We start from the raw sequence: 16,355 nt of genomic DNA, 5'->3' as shown, positions 1-16,355 counted from the left end.
AGGTATCAAACAAAATATGGTCGTTTCTTAAGGGGTTTGCGTATATACATATGCAAAATCTTTTCTGAAGTTAACGCAGTTCGGTGATCCCTCTCCTTTCCACATAGGTCCGCCTCTGCTTCCTCTCGTTAGATTCCAATACAAAAAGAAAACCTTAGGATCAATCACTAAGTTACAAAATTTTCAATAATCTATCGCTAATATGTTGTTAAATAGGATTAGCAACAGAATTTTCTTGTTTCGCGACAAATAATCCGTAGCCAATTCCTATTTAGCGTTCTTTGTCTAATGTTTTTACCCACTCCATTAAAGAAGACATTTATTTAAGAATCTTGAAGAAAATTTCGCCAGAACATATATATATATATATATATATATATATATATATATTCATGGTTATGACGTTTATGAAGATTCGATCCCTACAATTTTTTAAGTTTTAGCCTCTATTCACACTCAAAATTATAAGCTTGTAGGGATAACAACTAAAATTAATGTCGTATGGCACGACGAAGCGACTATGTCATTCTGCAATAGTGATTGTTGATAAGAAGGTGATGACCCTGCACTTAGCATAATATACAATTTAGTGTACAATAAATATATCTAAAGAAAAATCTTCCAGAGGAAAAGAAAGCAAAAGCGATTTGCATAGTAGCAACGGAAGCAGCCTAAATCGTGCTAACAAAGTTGTGGCAGAGCAATATAAGTGTCGTGCTGCTAGGTAAAGCAGCCTAAGTGTTGCACCCTAGATCGCGTTTTTTTATAGTTTAATGGTGGCCTAAACTATTCTTTATTTATTCTTTGGATGTCTCACTAAATTAACACCCCCACTAATTAAAATAGTAAGATGGATTGAAAAGAATTTTAAAATAAATTTAATTCATCAAAATGACTATTGTTTTGGAGCAGAAAAATATATGCTTAACCCTTGCTTACGTAAAATACATTGTATCAGCCAGCATCTATTAACGTTGTAGGCTGTCCTGAATTTTCTATGCATATTCGAGGACAACTGGACAAGAAGTAATTTACTTGTCTCCTTTGAAAGGAAGATTCCTCGGCCAACACATTTTCCCTAAATTTGGGTACAATTTATTTAATTCACATTTAAACTTTTAGTAATATTTCCTTCTTAGATGTGACTATTTGACACTCCCTTTGATAATATTATGATATACTTAAGACACAAGGTTTAAAAGTCATACAATCTATAACAATTTGACCTCTTGTGTTAAGTCATCCTATTTCATGTTTTGGGACTTCCTATGAATTTATGATATTTTGGGACTTGTTAGTATGTCTTACAACCTATAACAACCTGGCCTCTCGTGTTTAGTATTAGCCTCCTATTTCATGTTTTGAGACTTCCTATAGGTTTATATGATGTTATGGGAGTGTTGATATGTTTTGTTTGGGATCCGACATGTCATTAGAAAACGCTATAATTTCAACTGTAAAAGATGACATTAGAATTGTAACGCATGTTTGCCTTACTCTCCAGGGATAAATGCCATTATCTGCACAAAGAAATAAGACCAAATGTAATAAATCGCGACATAAGACCAAGCACCATATTGGTAAAAGTATTTGAGGCCTAGGTTTTAGGATTAGCGCTTGTTAAATCAGCACCTCTTAATTATCTATCGTATACTAGCAGTTGGATAAATAGAAAATTGAGTTTTCTTTACTGATATCTTGATATCTACAACTATGGTGTTATACTACTTCAGCTGCTAGACTCGTAGTAATTGAGAAATGTGGAGTGTATCTCTTATGTTCTTATTAGTTACTTTAGTTTATATTTTACAGGAAAAGATTCATTTTTCAATTTTATCCTACCTTCCAATATTTTGAATTTTAGTCTGACGACTCAAAGCAAGGTCGAAATTCATCCTTCTTTTTAAAACTAGGTTTGCTCCCAGCTTCATTTCGGCAGGCATCTTGCTCTCCATATAAACATAAGTTGAAAGAGTTCCTTTTATATCCTCCTCTTTTCTTACAATTCCCTTCATGTCCTCTTGTTTAAAATACTAATCCCCTTCCCAATTTTCCATTTCTCGCCTTTGATTTCATCGCTCACAAGCCTTTTCTGACAGCTACAAGTTAAAAAACCAACCAAGAGAATAGGAAACTAATAGTACACAACAAATTTTACCTCATAACACAAAGACCCATTTCCAGTACTCAGCAAGAACGATTAGCATAGAAGCCTATCCACCAAAAGGATAGGAAACAAACAATATCCTGAAAATTTCAGGTCAAAACTCAAACATCCAGTTCCAATACTCAAACATCACATTAGCATCATGAACTCAAAATTTAACCCACAAATAAAGAAGGAATACAGAAACAAATTCAACAATTACTTACAAAAAGAACTAAAATGACAATGGATGAAAAAAAAACTACTAAACGCAGAAAGAAAAGTTCTCTCAAAACAGAGAGGAGGGATCAAAGGAGAAGAGACTTCGCAGTTTATGGTAGGTACTGAACGCAATACACATGTTGTATTATGTAAGACAAGAATCTTTCTATGTAAATTACTGAAGAGAAGTGGAGGCAATTGTCTCGTTGAAATACTTAAAGAATACAGGAACAAATCACATGTCGGACACAGACCACAGATATGCTTCCCTTTCGGTTGCTTGTTTCTCATTCGTCCTCTTGAACATCTCCTTCTCATATCCTATAGAAGATAATCAACATCGAAGTCACCGATATTAGCCAAAGAGGAAAAATATATGTAGCTTAACTCAGCCATCTACCTATCAAGTGTATAGAAAAAGTAGAACTGAGAATAAATAAAACATCCTATACCTGTACTTCGGTCGACCCCATCCCAGTGTCGCCCTGGCCTTATACCATAACGATTGGGTGCTGCATCCAATCCTCTTTTTATCCAGCTGTGAGAAGGGATCTCCTGAGGGATTATAAAACCTGACTCCTTCATTTTCTCATTATCCCCAAAGTCCCGCAGAATTGGCTCCAACTGCTTTTTCTGCAACATTCAAGAAGGTAAATCATATTTAGAGAGACAGAGAGAGGTCACAAACTAAATACATAGAAATCCAGTAATTGGCAATCATGCACCCCAAAACAGATAGAATAGATGCAATCAAAAGAAAACGGTCGGTAAAAATCACCTTAACCAGATGTGCCATGGGGTCACCCCATCGAACTCTTTCTTTCAGCATTACGTCGAGTTCTGGATCATCTCTGCGATGCAAAAATAAACACATAAATATATCACGTCAACCAACCACTTGAACTATGAGAAACACTCTAGAAAGTAAGAGTTCAAAATAAGACAAAATATATGCATTGCAAGTTTAGCCACATAATAGGGATGAAATTGAGGTGACGTTAGGCGATTTTGAAGTGCCTAAATTGCAAATATATTACCTACGCTCAATCTTGCAATAGAATGCATGATAGATTAAGATGTACTATATAGAATTAACATGCGATGGCTGAAGTGAAAAGTGCTACCAGGTGTTTTGTGACAGGAGGATAGTCACAAGAAGAAAGTGTGTGAGCAGCAATGTTATATGTGAGCATGTTTGGGCCTCTAAAACCAACATATTCACAAGATTAGTGTCATAGAAAAAGTGACGATAAGATAGATGATTTAACAAGTTAAGGAATAATTTCATGCAAACTTAGCGAAGAACAGAACAGTAGAGACAAAGTATCCATGTAGGGATACCAACTAGCTGGAAGCCTGGAATTGAGGTTTAGTTGTTGGTAGACTTACATCAAGTGTAGTGTTTATTAGGAGTCCATTCATTTTTGTTAGAAATGTGTACATCAATGAAAGGATAAGTGTGAGATTTACAAAATTCTCAATTTTAGGTGACCCCTAATTTGTCTTAAAACACATTATTGAGTACAGAAATGAAATTGTGCACACAAAAACCAAAGGAGCCAGATCTATAATCTATTGAAGAACATGTGGTTTCTCAGTTAAATATATCACAGACTATGGCGTTTCAACAAATAGTATGCAAGACTGCCAAGATTGAACAAATCCGATGAAAAATGTAATAGTGCCTCAGCCAACTCCATAGAACTTAATAAGATGCTTCCTAATAGGTGACCTAGTTTTATTAACTCAGGGCTTATTAAAGAAGCCCCACAAAATGTGAATATCATGCAAGTAAACTCATCTCAGCCAGCAAGAAAAATTTGAAGTCTTCTAAATTTGTACTGACAAACAGGCCAGGTTACTAAAAGCACATAGGATTATAGGATGCCCAATCTTTAAAATATAACTACAAGTACAACATTCCATCTTGCACTATACAGTTACATGTTAGATAAAATCCAGAAAGAAGTTTCAAAAGTTTCAAGAACTAATGAACACACGTTGACAGAAATATTGCTCTTGCAGAAATTGCAAAGGCAAGACATACATCATCTCAAGTTCAGATATTTAAGACACATTGATGGATCTTACAGAAATTACCACAATGAATATTCTAGTAATTAAATACCTGCTCCGCGCAAATGGCTTGTCCTTCTCACTTTCTAGTTCCTGAAGCCTAACCTCCATCTCGCGCTTTTGAGCCAAGCCCTTTCCCCATTCAATTTTTATTTCCTGATACAACGATTAAAAAAATGCTTGAGATAGAAAATTCACAAAAGCTTAACAAGCAGCAGGTGACTGTGTTATAATGCTCTTCAAAAAATATAGCCTGTTTTAAGCCCAGATAAAGGAGGAGAGCTATGGTGATTGTGGTCATGAAAAAGACTGAGAAGGGAGAACAGAGAAGAGGACAGAACATTTGAAAGAAATCAATTCATAAAGTGCTATGCCCCAAGTCAAGTGTCCCAAAACAAAGTACAAATGCTCCTACTTATAGAGTAGGATAAGTGAAAGGCAAGTTTAAAAGATCGGTTGTGAGACCGATAATTTATTTATATATTATTTTTTTGATCAATTAAATATAAAACTATGGAACATCTATATATTATTAAAAAAAGCACGATTCTCAAGACGTGATACGCTGAACGATGAAAATATCCCCGAAATATTGATCGACTTTTGTCTTTCCAAATAAACCATCCATTCAAGGGACTAACTTGATATTGACAAAATTAGTAGTATTAGGATTTTGAAATCGACTAAAATTTAATTTCCTTGGACACTTTTTCATGGAAGGACTATAAATGTAAAATAGGATTCGATTGATGGTTATAGGATTCTCTATTTGGATAGGAATGAAATTACGTCCTTTATAATAAAACTTTTTTGTGCTTTATATTGTTAGACCACATATTGTCCGATTGCATGATTATCGTATTATTGGTTGCAGTTACTGTTCTTTTTTCAAAATCTTTGTCATGCTTCCTTTAGTATTTTGCCGTGGCTTCTTCACTTCCGTTATTTCTTTTCTCGTACTTCTTCGATATGCCTTTCCTTGAGCCGAGGGTCTACCGGAAACAACATCTCTACCTCCCAAGGTAGGGGCAAGGTCCACGTACACAATACCCTCCCCAGACCCCACTTGTGGGATTACACTTGGTATGTTGTTGTATATAGTCCGGCTGCGAGGGAGCAAAGAGATCCTTGCAATGCAAATAGCAGGTAAGAACTTTAGACAAGCAGTGAATATTTAGTGCATAAATTCTTCTCAAGTACAGGTTCTATCTCTATTGATGCGCCCCACAAAAGGAATGTTCACACTTCACAAACTTTCTTAGATACAGACATTTAACTTCAGCTTTAGAGGAGCCTAAGCAGGACAGGATAATCAAATCGCTTTCCGGCCGGAAGTGAATCTGGTTCGAAGGGGCTTGTGATCAATCTTATACTACCAAATCCTTAGCTTTCAACTGATGTTCCTTGACGAATTACTACTGAAATAACATTCATCCTCCCCCTTGCATATCAATTGGAATATTTTTAAAGAATAAGGAGTTATTCCACCCCGGTGGAAAACATAATTGAAGAAGTGTGCTACTTAAAGAGTACTTTTTGATTTGCAGAGAACCACTCATTGGCATAAGACTTCAGAATTTACCAGCACTTGTCAGCAGCATAAACTATGAGGAAGCAAATTACAGAACATTTGTGCATAGACGACTCTGGGAGAAGTTAAGATAGGAGATGGAAGCGACAATGAGTAAATTAAAAGAGTGGTGATGAAGACCACTACTATTACCCCACACTAACTAGCAAATGAAATACCTCCAAATTGTTCAAGCTCCTGGAATATCTGTATAAAAGAGATCTATTATTGATTGTAGTCAATAATACTGGCTTGACTAAGATGCAAAAATCGGAAGAAACATTTGCCCTGAGTTCTGAAAAACTTGCAGTCTACAGGAAGATGAGTAATGCTTAAGAAAGACTAGCTCCAAGGTTGACAACTTATTCATGTAAATAAAACGTTTTGGATAAAAGTACCTTTGGCTTCTCCTTCTCTTCCTTCTTCTTCTTGTTCTTCAAGAACTCCTCCTTTGACATTCGTTTTCCTGCAGTGATACAGAGTGAGACCAAATGAAAGAACATATTTAGTAACTATAAGAATAATTTATATAGTTCACGCACCTGTAATTTTATCCCGATATACTGCTTCAGCCCCTCGGCCACTAATCGAAGGATCCATTTCCTGAAACCTAAAATACCAATAAAAGTTAACTTAGATTCATCAAATAAAATTAGCTAGAACAAGGATCAAGCATTAGTGGGATCAAACATTTTCGTCCCCAGAAAAAAAAGATTTTCCACTCTCTTCCCACATTACTTTACTTGCTCTGTACTTCCAAAACTAACCCTCAAGAAAGGCAAAAAACGAAAAAAAGATAAAAAGATATTGCACATGAAGTAGTAGTATAGAATTACCTCAACCAGTCTTCCTTCTTTGTCTTATCAATTTCTTCTTTGATATCTTTGCCACTAACCAAACCAGTCTTTGGCCCCTGCTTTGTAGTGGGCGAATGTGGACGTGCCTTCCTACGGGGAGAAAGGTCTACGTCTGATGCATTTTGGTCCTTCTTTTTCCTGGGGGGCGACAGATCTGTAGCTTGATCGGCTCTCAAATCACCTTGAGCTCGGGAACCTCGTCGAGGAGGAGAAACATCAGAGATATCTGAAAGACTTTGGTCATACTTTTGCCTCCGTCTTGGTGGTGACAAATCAGAAGAAGGTCTGCCTTTGGGTTCTGGTGAAGGGATATCATTTCGAGTCCTACGTCGCCTTGGTGGTGAGATATCCACATCTCTACTGCTCAAAGACTTCATATCAGGTTCAGGTGTATCATTCCGGGCCCTTCGTCTACGTGGTGGTGAAATATCAACAAATCCAGTGCTCAAAGGCTTCCTTTTACGTGGTGGTGACATATCAGCATCTCTTGCACTTGAAGGCTTCAACTGGGGTTCAGGTGAAGGTGTATCATTCCTGGCACTACGTTTGCGGGGCCCACGTTCAGGAGAGGGTGTATCATTTCGAGCCCTTGGTCTACGTGGTGGTGATAAATAACCAGCTGCGGGACTTGATGAGGTAAATTGAGGTTCTGGTGAGGGACTATCATTTCGACTGAGTCTTTTCCGTGGCGGGGACAAATCAGAAACTTGGTCATTATTATTAGAAGTACATGGAACAGATACCCAACCGCTTCCATCTTCTGAAACGGAACCGAATGGACGTCTAGCTCTAAGCTGTTCCAATCTCTTCATCCGCTTAACTTCGATATCTTCATTTACCTGAGGCAGCTCTTCGCCTGTAAAAGAATACGCAGTTAAGAGACAGATATACCTACATCAAAGGATACAAAAATCAACAAAAACAAACCTTTGAAATAATACATTACCCGCTGACTCATCCTCTTCATCTTCAATTTTTACCGGCTTTTGCCAAACAGGATCTTCATCAACGACAACCACACCGACACCTTTTACATTAGGTTTCACCTTCTTCTTTTTCTTCTGTTTCTTCTTTTCCTCTTCATTGTTGCTTTCATATTTTTTTAGGTACTCCTTCAACGAGGTAGACATTATGCTCAAAAGTCAACTTCCTGCATTAGGAGTCAAAGCCCAAGTCTTTCACTAACTTGGATAATCTAAATCCATAAATTATAATTACGAGGCATTTGCCTGACAGCACAAGGATTATATCCTTGCTTTAATTTTCATATATAAGAAACTCCAACCGTATTTTCATTTTTTAAGGAGCAACTGTTAGACCTAGACAAAAAGGCGAAAATAGACTTCCTCTCAATTTATATTAGGGGATTTAGTTTGCAGATTTTCCAATAAAACTTGAATTTACTAGAGAATCCAACAATTGACGTAAAATAGGAGAAACAGATATATGAGAAATATCCAAACTACATACCTTTCAAATATTATGGATAACCTAAATCCATAAATCTAATTACGAGACTCTTGCTTGATAACACAACATTATCTCCTTGTTTAATTTTCACATATAGGAAACTCCAACTGTATCTTCATTTTTCAATAAAAGTTGAATTTTCAAGAATTGACGTAAAATAGGAGAAACAAACCCACTACATGCCTTTCAATTGATTGAGAATTAATATTTGAAATTATGAGATATAAACAGAAAAATATACGTTGGGGCAAAAAGTAGCACCTTAAAAGACACGGTTTGAATGGTACAATTGCTGATGGCCACCGTAGACAGAGAAATCCTTGTTGTAAGGCGGGGGCTGAGGGTTATGGATAATTGAATCTCAACCGCAACCCTAAACAACTGAAAATATCAGCAACTTAACTACGGAGGAACTGCTTTTCTGGACCAATTTGGAGTGCTTTGTGTAATTGGGATCCCCAAACAAATATAACAAGGGGAAGAGGGCAAAATTTACTTGCCACTTAACAATTTACTGTCTCATTTAATTTTAATTGAGTATCAGTGAGGTGATAAAAAGTATTCTTACTAAATATTTTCAGCTTAAAATTCAAACATTTCGCATGTTTTAAAATACTTATTACAAGTTAATTACATATTTTGAGCCCGTTTGGATTGGCTTATAAGTTGGCTTATAAGCTGTTTTCAGCTTTTTTGAGTGTTTGACTGGCAAGCTTAAAGTCATTTTATGCTTAAAATAAGCTCAAAAAAATAATTGGACCCATTTGACTTAGTTTATCTAAAGCAGCTTATAAGCTGAAAACAGCTTATAAGCCAAAAAAAATAAGTTGGACTACCCCAACTTATTTTTTTCAGCTTATAAGCTGCAAACAGCTTTAAGCTGTAAGCCAATCCAAACGGGCTCTTTATGTCACTTTGATTATTCATATCAGCCTCAATTGAAACAAGCGGAAGATTTTACAGTTTATTGAGATAAGTTAAGGAAAATGATATATTTTAAGTCGGTGCTTGGGAACATGTGCAAATCCTTTTTCAATTATTGAGTCATAGGTGTCTAATAAGAATGTTTTATCGTGTGTTCAAGCAGAGGCGAATTCATGATTTAAATCTTAGGGGTTCAATCTTAAATTTTTTATATTGAACCCATTATATTTTTAAGGTTATTATGGGTTCATATCTACTATTCTTATAATTTTATACACATAAATTTATGTTTCACGCTGAAAGTTAGCGGCTCAATTTAACCTCCACTTTCTATGCTAGATAAACAACGTGTTCAAGAACTCAATCGGAACATGATGTAATTCGAATGTTTAAATGAAATTACTGACAAATTTAAGTGATTATCAATGTATTGAGTCTTTAAAATATTTAATCACATTCATTCTCCGTTATACTATGTGATTAAATTTACCCCACTGTAAATAAAATTTCTAAACTTACCCTAAAACCTAACGAATTTCCCTCTAATTCTGCTCGTATTTGTTGCCCCTCTGGGTCTGAGTTATTATGGCTGAACTTCTTACTAGCTTTCCATGCTTTTTGATAATGCTAAAAGGGGGGAGATGAGATGAGTAGATGATGAATAAGTAATGCTCATGCTGAACAAAAAGGGAAAAGATGCTAGGGGGGAGATATGCTGAAATATATGATTTGGTCTTCCAGTTGAATCTTTTTGTTGTTTTTGCTAACATGTTGCAGGTGCCTTGAAAATGATAGTCTGTTTCGCAGGGGGAGCAAGTGGGAAGCTGGTTCTCAGGGGGAACATCAATCTATGAGTTTTTCATCATCAAAAGGGGGGAAATTGATAGTTCCAAGTGCATTCGTGTTTTGATGATTGTCAAACTGTTTCAGAACCAGATAGAGACCTGGTCCGTAATCTGCTCTCTGTGCACCTTGCACTGTTGGCAAAGACAGCTATAAAGCCGAGCCACTTGCTGTACACAAGTACACAGTTAAGCTGGCCCATACTTTAGGTTAAATATTGAATGAGTGGTCTCTATCCATCTCACATGCTTCCCACTATATATACAACATGTTGCAACATATTGTGTATCACTTGAAATACCTAATCTAACTTGTGCAAAGCTGGCGCCGCAAGAATTCAAGTGATCGCAAGAACAAAGTTACTTTCAAGCTGAAGAACCAGATCCTGATATGAGTTTAGTCTATGTTCTTTAGGTTGTTATAAATCTTTGTTCTTTTGTGCTTAAATTGTAAACTTACTCTTCTCTTTAAAGAAAGTTGTTTATAGGTAAATCAAAAGCCTCAAAGGTTTCTTGTTGGAAGTGTGTTTCCTTAAGCTGTTGAGTAGTACATTAGGCTAAGATTAGTCTAAGTGTATTACTGTCCTTAGCTAGAGTTAGCTAAGTGGAGTTGCTTGCAATCTGAGTATTGTAAGGGTTCAGGGACTGTAGGAGTTAGTTCCTAGGTTGTATAAGTGTTATTGTAAGGGTGAGGAATTATGGGAGTTAGTTCCTAGCTTACGATAAAGTTGTAACCTGAAGTTGCTCGGTATAGTGGAGTTAAAATCCTACTGCGGTAGGTTTGGGTTTTTAATCCCTTAAGCAAGGAGTTTTTCACAGTAAATTCTGTGTCCTTTACATACTGCACTGCATAAGGGAACTGGTACACAACCAGGTCCCCCATATACTGTTTGGTAGACGCACAACCTCTAACAGATGGTTTGAACGCCAACATATCAGATGCATTAAGAAAAAATTGAAGGAAAGCCCTAGGGAGTTCCCAACGAAGTCTAGGAATGAGGTGAACAATAGGTACACGGCCAAAATGAGGATAGAGGACAACCTCAGGATTGATGCTCAGATTGAAATAAGGGGCAAACCACAGGAAAGACCTGGAAATGCTCTCCCGGTCAGACAAAGAAACCCGAGAGATTGAGATGAGTCGTACACGGCTCACCCTCCTTCAAGAGCCGAAGTTGGTATGAGTCGTACATGGCTTTCCCCCTCCAAGGGGTGCAGTGAGAATCAACAAACCACGTTACGACCAAGGCCAACCCCGAAAAGACAAGGAGACGCCACAAAGGAAGTCGTTAAACGGGCCAGGCCCACCGAGCGTGGCGTCAAATAATTTCAACGTAGAGATTGGGGAGTTGGTCATGGTGAAGTTGGTCATGGCGATGAAAAAATAAAGGAGGCTAGGTTTCCGGTAGCAATACGATCTAACCCTAATTGGTGGGACGTAGAGTTGTGGTGCGAGTACCACACTATTCCGGGGAATTCAACCGAAAACTGTAAACACTTGCGCTACGAAGTAGCAGACTCGTTACGAAGGGGACGTCTGAACGAATTCTTCAACAACCTGTCCAAGTACACCCGGGAGAAAGGAGCCGGGACTTAGCAAAAGCAACAAACTCCCCCAGCCATGATCAACGTAATTTTTGAAGAGAAGATAGTCGGGGCGGTACCCCAAGAACTGCAGAAAAGAAGCCCTCCCCTTCTAAAAAAGGAGGGAGGGATCATCCAGACGACCTTATTACGTTCAATGTTGCGGATGAGAAAAAAGTCGGGGGTTCACACGCCGACGCACTAGTAATATCTCTCCAAATCTCTAACTTTAACATTAAGCGTGTGCTTGTTGATCCAGGTAGCGCTGTGAATGTAGTGCAACTCTGAGTTCTTAATGAGATGCAAGTAACAAAGCAGGTGATCTCGGTGGTCAAAATCCTGACTGGATTCAATATATGTAGCGAGACCACCCGAAGGCAAATTGAGTTGATCACTCATGTGGAAGGGGTCTCCTCGAAGGTCTTGTTTGACGTCCTCGAGGGAGAGATGCCCTTCCATTTAGGGATAAGGAGGCCCTGGATGTGCCATGAGGGCGATCCCTTCTACTTTTCAACAGGTCATGAAATTTCCAACCCCATGGGGGAATGCTGAAGTTCGAGAGGAGCTGGAGCCCGACCAAGGGAATATAACTTCGGTTACCGCTGAAGATGATCAAGGAGATGGCAGTCTCTATCACTTATAGAGTTCCGATCCCGGTACCTAACCCGAGGCCGGACACGAGGGAGAGCAGGTAAAAAAATCACCCCCGGAAGGTTTACAGGAGAAGATACCAAGGGGATTTATCGAGCCGGAGGAAACCGACGCAGGGAGAATCACGACAGAAGATCTTGAATTGACCGCTTGCTATCAAAACCTTCTGAAGAATAGGTATACCTGGGCTCGGGCCTGGATCTAGAGTTCTGGGGAAAACTAATTACATTTATAACGAATAACATGAGTAGCTTCACTTGATCGGGGTTGGATATTGCAAGCGTCTCTCCGGAATTGGCCACCCATAAGCTGAGCAAAAATCCAGATTGTCAGCCCGTTAAACAAAAAAGGCGCCTGGTATTAGCAGAGCGCAGTCTGTTTGTTACGGAGAAAGTACCCTGGCTCGTCAAGCGGGGAGCAGTCCAAGAGGTGAAGTATCCCAATTAGCTGACTAATGTAGTGGTACTCCCTAAAAAACCAGATGGTTTTCAAAATTGAGACTTAAAAGATTTGAATAAAGCATGCCTAAGAAGCTTGTACCCCATGCCCCGCTTGGACGAAATTATCGATTTGGTGGCCAGGCATGAACTGCTCAACTTTCTTGACATGTTCGCAAGGTTCGAGCAAATTCGGTCGGACCCAACAGACCAGGAAAAGACTTCATTCATCATGGAGCACGGGACCTATTGCTATAATGTAATGCCCTTTGGCTTGAAGAATGCAGGGACCACTTTCTACCAATTGGCTAATCGGATGGTCCAACGCCAGTTAGGTCAAGGTATGGAAATTTATTTAGTTGATATAATCGTTAAGTCCCTGGAAACATAGGAACATATAAGACATTTGCAGAAAACATTCGATATCCTTCGCATCCACAACTTAAAGCTGAATCCAAAAATGCATTTTCAGTATGGGCTCAGGTAAATTCTTGGGGTTCATAGTGTCAAACAGAGGCATTGAGGCCAACCCAGACAACATCCGGAAAATGGAGGAAATACTGGACATACTTGGTAATGCCAGAGAGGTGTAGTAGTTGACTGGAAGGGTAGCCTCTCTGGGGAGGTTCATATCAAGGTCGACCAAATGCTGCTAGAATTTCTTCAACATATTAAAAAAGAAGAAGGATTTCAAATGGACCCTAGAATGCCAACATGCGCTAAAAGACTTGAAAAGTACCTATCTAATCTGCCACTGCTCGCGAGGCCGGAGGTAGGGGAGCCTTTGCTGATCTATTTGTCCGTTTCGGAAATAGCATGTTACACCCTGTAGTTTTGTACGTGGAAATTCGTAGGTGTTGGCTGTTTTAAGTATGGACATTGGGGTTACCTCCAAGGATACATGATATTAGATGCACTTATCTTATGTTTATGAGGGTTTAAGTTCATATAATAAGCTATGGAAAGATTGAAGGGCAAGTGAATCAAGGAAATTAAATTTGTTGGAATTTTGAAGAAAATATGAGGGACAATTTTGGCCCAACTTGGAGGAAGAATATCTTTTAGTATATGAGGAGTTTTGAGGTAAAGCAAAAGCCTAAAATAAATTTCGTCAAGTCTAGTTTCCAATGCAAAAAACCGCGCATCGATACGACGTTGAAGTAGAGAATTATGGATATTACAAGTTAGGCGGGCAGAGCAGGGGCGCTCTGCTACAGTGCCACCGACTTTAGCACGCTATATAAGGGGCAAAACTCCATTTTTTCTTCACAAAAAATTTCCCAAATGCTCTAGAAAGATCATCAAACGTATGAGAGCCTATATATCATATTAAAGTGAGGATTTTGAGTAATTTCAAGTTACGGAGTATCAATCGAGGTCCGGACAACGTGTAGTGTGATTATAGTATCATTTTGCGGTGGATTTCGGCTTGGATTCAAGGTGGATATTGGAGATATTATTGTCCTAACAAGGACAAGGTATGAATCTGTCCTTATTGGTATTAATTTCGGCTTCTTTACGGAAATAAAATTATTAAATAGTCGTATCACAAGTTGGTTAGTTGAGAAATTTGGAAAACATTGTGTGGGATGTTTTAGGAAATATATTGGTGTGGATAATGGTGTTGATGATGTTGGTATTGTTGTTGTTTATTGGTTGTTGATATTATTGTTGACACCTAATTTTGGCTCGACATGCTTAAAATTAACGTTTTGGGGGGCCCTGATTCGTTAAAGAGCGCGAAATACATTTTTTACACATTTTTTCGACAATTTATTGATAATTGTCCTTATTTTAGGAGTTTTATCAATTTATTGTCATTTTCTAGGATCATTATTTTTTGCACATGTACAGCGTAATACTACTATTTTGTGCAATTAATAATTATCTCTTTATTTTATAGTAGTACATTTTTATATTTTATACTTACATTATTATTTACATTTTTATACTTACACATGTATTAATTAACTATATTTTAGTACAGTCTGTCAGTGCAGAGAAAATCGGAGCAATTAATTTTTAAACGCAGAACAAAATTCGATCAAGTCAAGGTCTCGTCACCTTTTAAAAAGTTGACATTTGAGGTGATGGGTTGGGTTCTTGATCCATTGATTAATAAATCTTTACACATTAGTTAAAAGAGGTAAATGGGACAAGGGGGTGCATTCTTTTATTCTTTGGACAAAATAAGGGGCCATTTTGTATTATAAAGGAAAAGGAGAGGGATTAATTTTATGGTCATCTTCTACACACACAAAACAAACATTTTTCAGATTTGTCCCTCTTCTAAACCTAATATATAATTTCTTTTCCCTTCTTCCTCTCCACAAAAAAATAGCCGCCGACCTCTATGCCGGAGCTCCGAGCTCCGGTGAACTCCGCCGACCACCACCCTCACTACCACGCTACCCTTCCCCCATTTTTCCCTTTGCTCTTCCTCGCCACTTCACTGCCCACCACTTCGTCTCCCTCTCTCTCTCACCCACTGCCCGCTCCGGCGAACTCACGATGTCGGAGCAGTTAACCGCGCCACCACCCACCAATCGCTGCTCCCCGTCCCCTTGTTTTTCGAGCTTCAACAACAACGAGCAACCAACCCACACCCCTCGTCTTCTTCGCTGCTCCGGCGAGGAGCTTCTAACTCCGGTGAACCAGAGCAGCCAACTACCAAACACCACCACCAACGACGCACTGCCCCTGCTCCTTCCTTTCGTCCTCTCTACATCCCTCTCGTCTTCTCCTTCACCGCAACCACGTCGTCGCGTCACCACCACCCACGCCGACGAGCTGGCCCATCTCCGGTGTACTCTATTAGAGCTCCGACGAGCTCCACCGAGGAGCAACCAACCAGCAACCCGTTACCTCGCCCTCTGTTCTGAGTTTATTTTTTTTAATATATTTTGGTATTGGTATATTTAGATCTGTTTGTTTGCTATGTTGAACTGATCTCTTGTGATTTCCGGTGGGCTGCTGCACTTTTGGATAAGGCACCATTTTTTCTAGTGAGCCCCATAGATTGCAGTGACTGTTGTGCTCTGTTGTGGTCTCAATATTGACACCATTTCTACATTTCCAGTGACGGCTTTGAGCTGCTAACTGATTTGTTTGTTCTTGCTTTTAATTGTTCTTGTGCCAATGTAATTTTGGCCACTGTTTTTTGAGATCTTCAAGCGACGAACTATGTTGACCTTGGATGTTTTTTTGCAACTACTTTGTCGTTCAGTGATACAGGTCATTGAACCATGCTATGTTGGACTACCCTTTACTCTCTTTTACATCATTGTTTTTACTAAATAATTGTTGTAGTTTTTTGTCCGGGAAACACTACGCTGGTTTTTTGACACTTTCACCCCTCGTACCATTTTATTTAAACTAATTTGGACAAATACTACACTCAAATGGCCGATGAAGAAATTTCCGTCGATTTCCAAGGCCTCCCATGTACAAAAGACGTTTTTTTTAATTTTATTTTAAGTTTATTCATTATTTCTTTAATTCATTCGATAGTTATTTATTCTCTTACTAACACTTTTACTAAGTGTTTATACAGGTATCCGGAGATACATTCCGGAG

At 38.4% G+C, this 16,355-nt stretch overlaps 1 protein-coding gene across 2 annotated transcripts; it reads right to left on the bottom strand.

Moving 5' to 3' along the window:
• Positions 1-2,275: 2,275 nt before the first annotated feature.
• On the bottom strand, positions 2,276-8,791 carry LOC132616783 (uncharacterized). Of its 2 annotated transcripts, XM_060331438.1 has the most exons (9): positions 8,603-8,791; positions 7,818-8,021; positions 6,851-7,727; positions 6,557-6,624; positions 6,413-6,480; positions 4,497-4,600; positions 3,147-3,219; positions 2,821-3,001; positions 2,276-2,689 (listed from the first exon to the last, which is right to left on the bottom strand). In XM_060331438.1, exons 2-9 carry the CDS (start codon positions 7,999-8,001, stop codon positions 2,604-2,606), a joined length of 1,641 nt encoding a protein of 546 aa, XP_060187421.1. In that variant the 5' UTR covers positions 8,002-8,021; positions 8,603-8,791; the 3' UTR covers positions 2,276-2,603. The 2 variants fall into 2 exon arrangements, with proteins under 2 accessions (XP_060187421.1, XP_060187422.1); XM_060331439.1 differs by lacking the exon at positions 8,603-8,791 and having other exon boundaries at positions 7,799-7,981.
• Between the last annotated feature and the right edge of the window lie 7,564 nt (positions 8,792-16,355).

This window comes from Lycium barbarum, chromosome 11 (genome assembly GCF_019175385.1).
Source record: "Lycium barbarum isolate Lr01 chromosome 11, ASM1917538v2, whole genome shotgun sequence".
In the NCBI taxonomy this organism is placed as follows: domain Eukaryota; kingdom Viridiplantae; phylum Streptophyta; class Magnoliopsida; order Solanales; family Solanaceae; genus Lycium; species Lycium barbarum.
The sequence above is the reverse complement of the archived record's forward strand: the minus strand, read 5'-3'. Positions and strand labels throughout refer to the sequence as shown.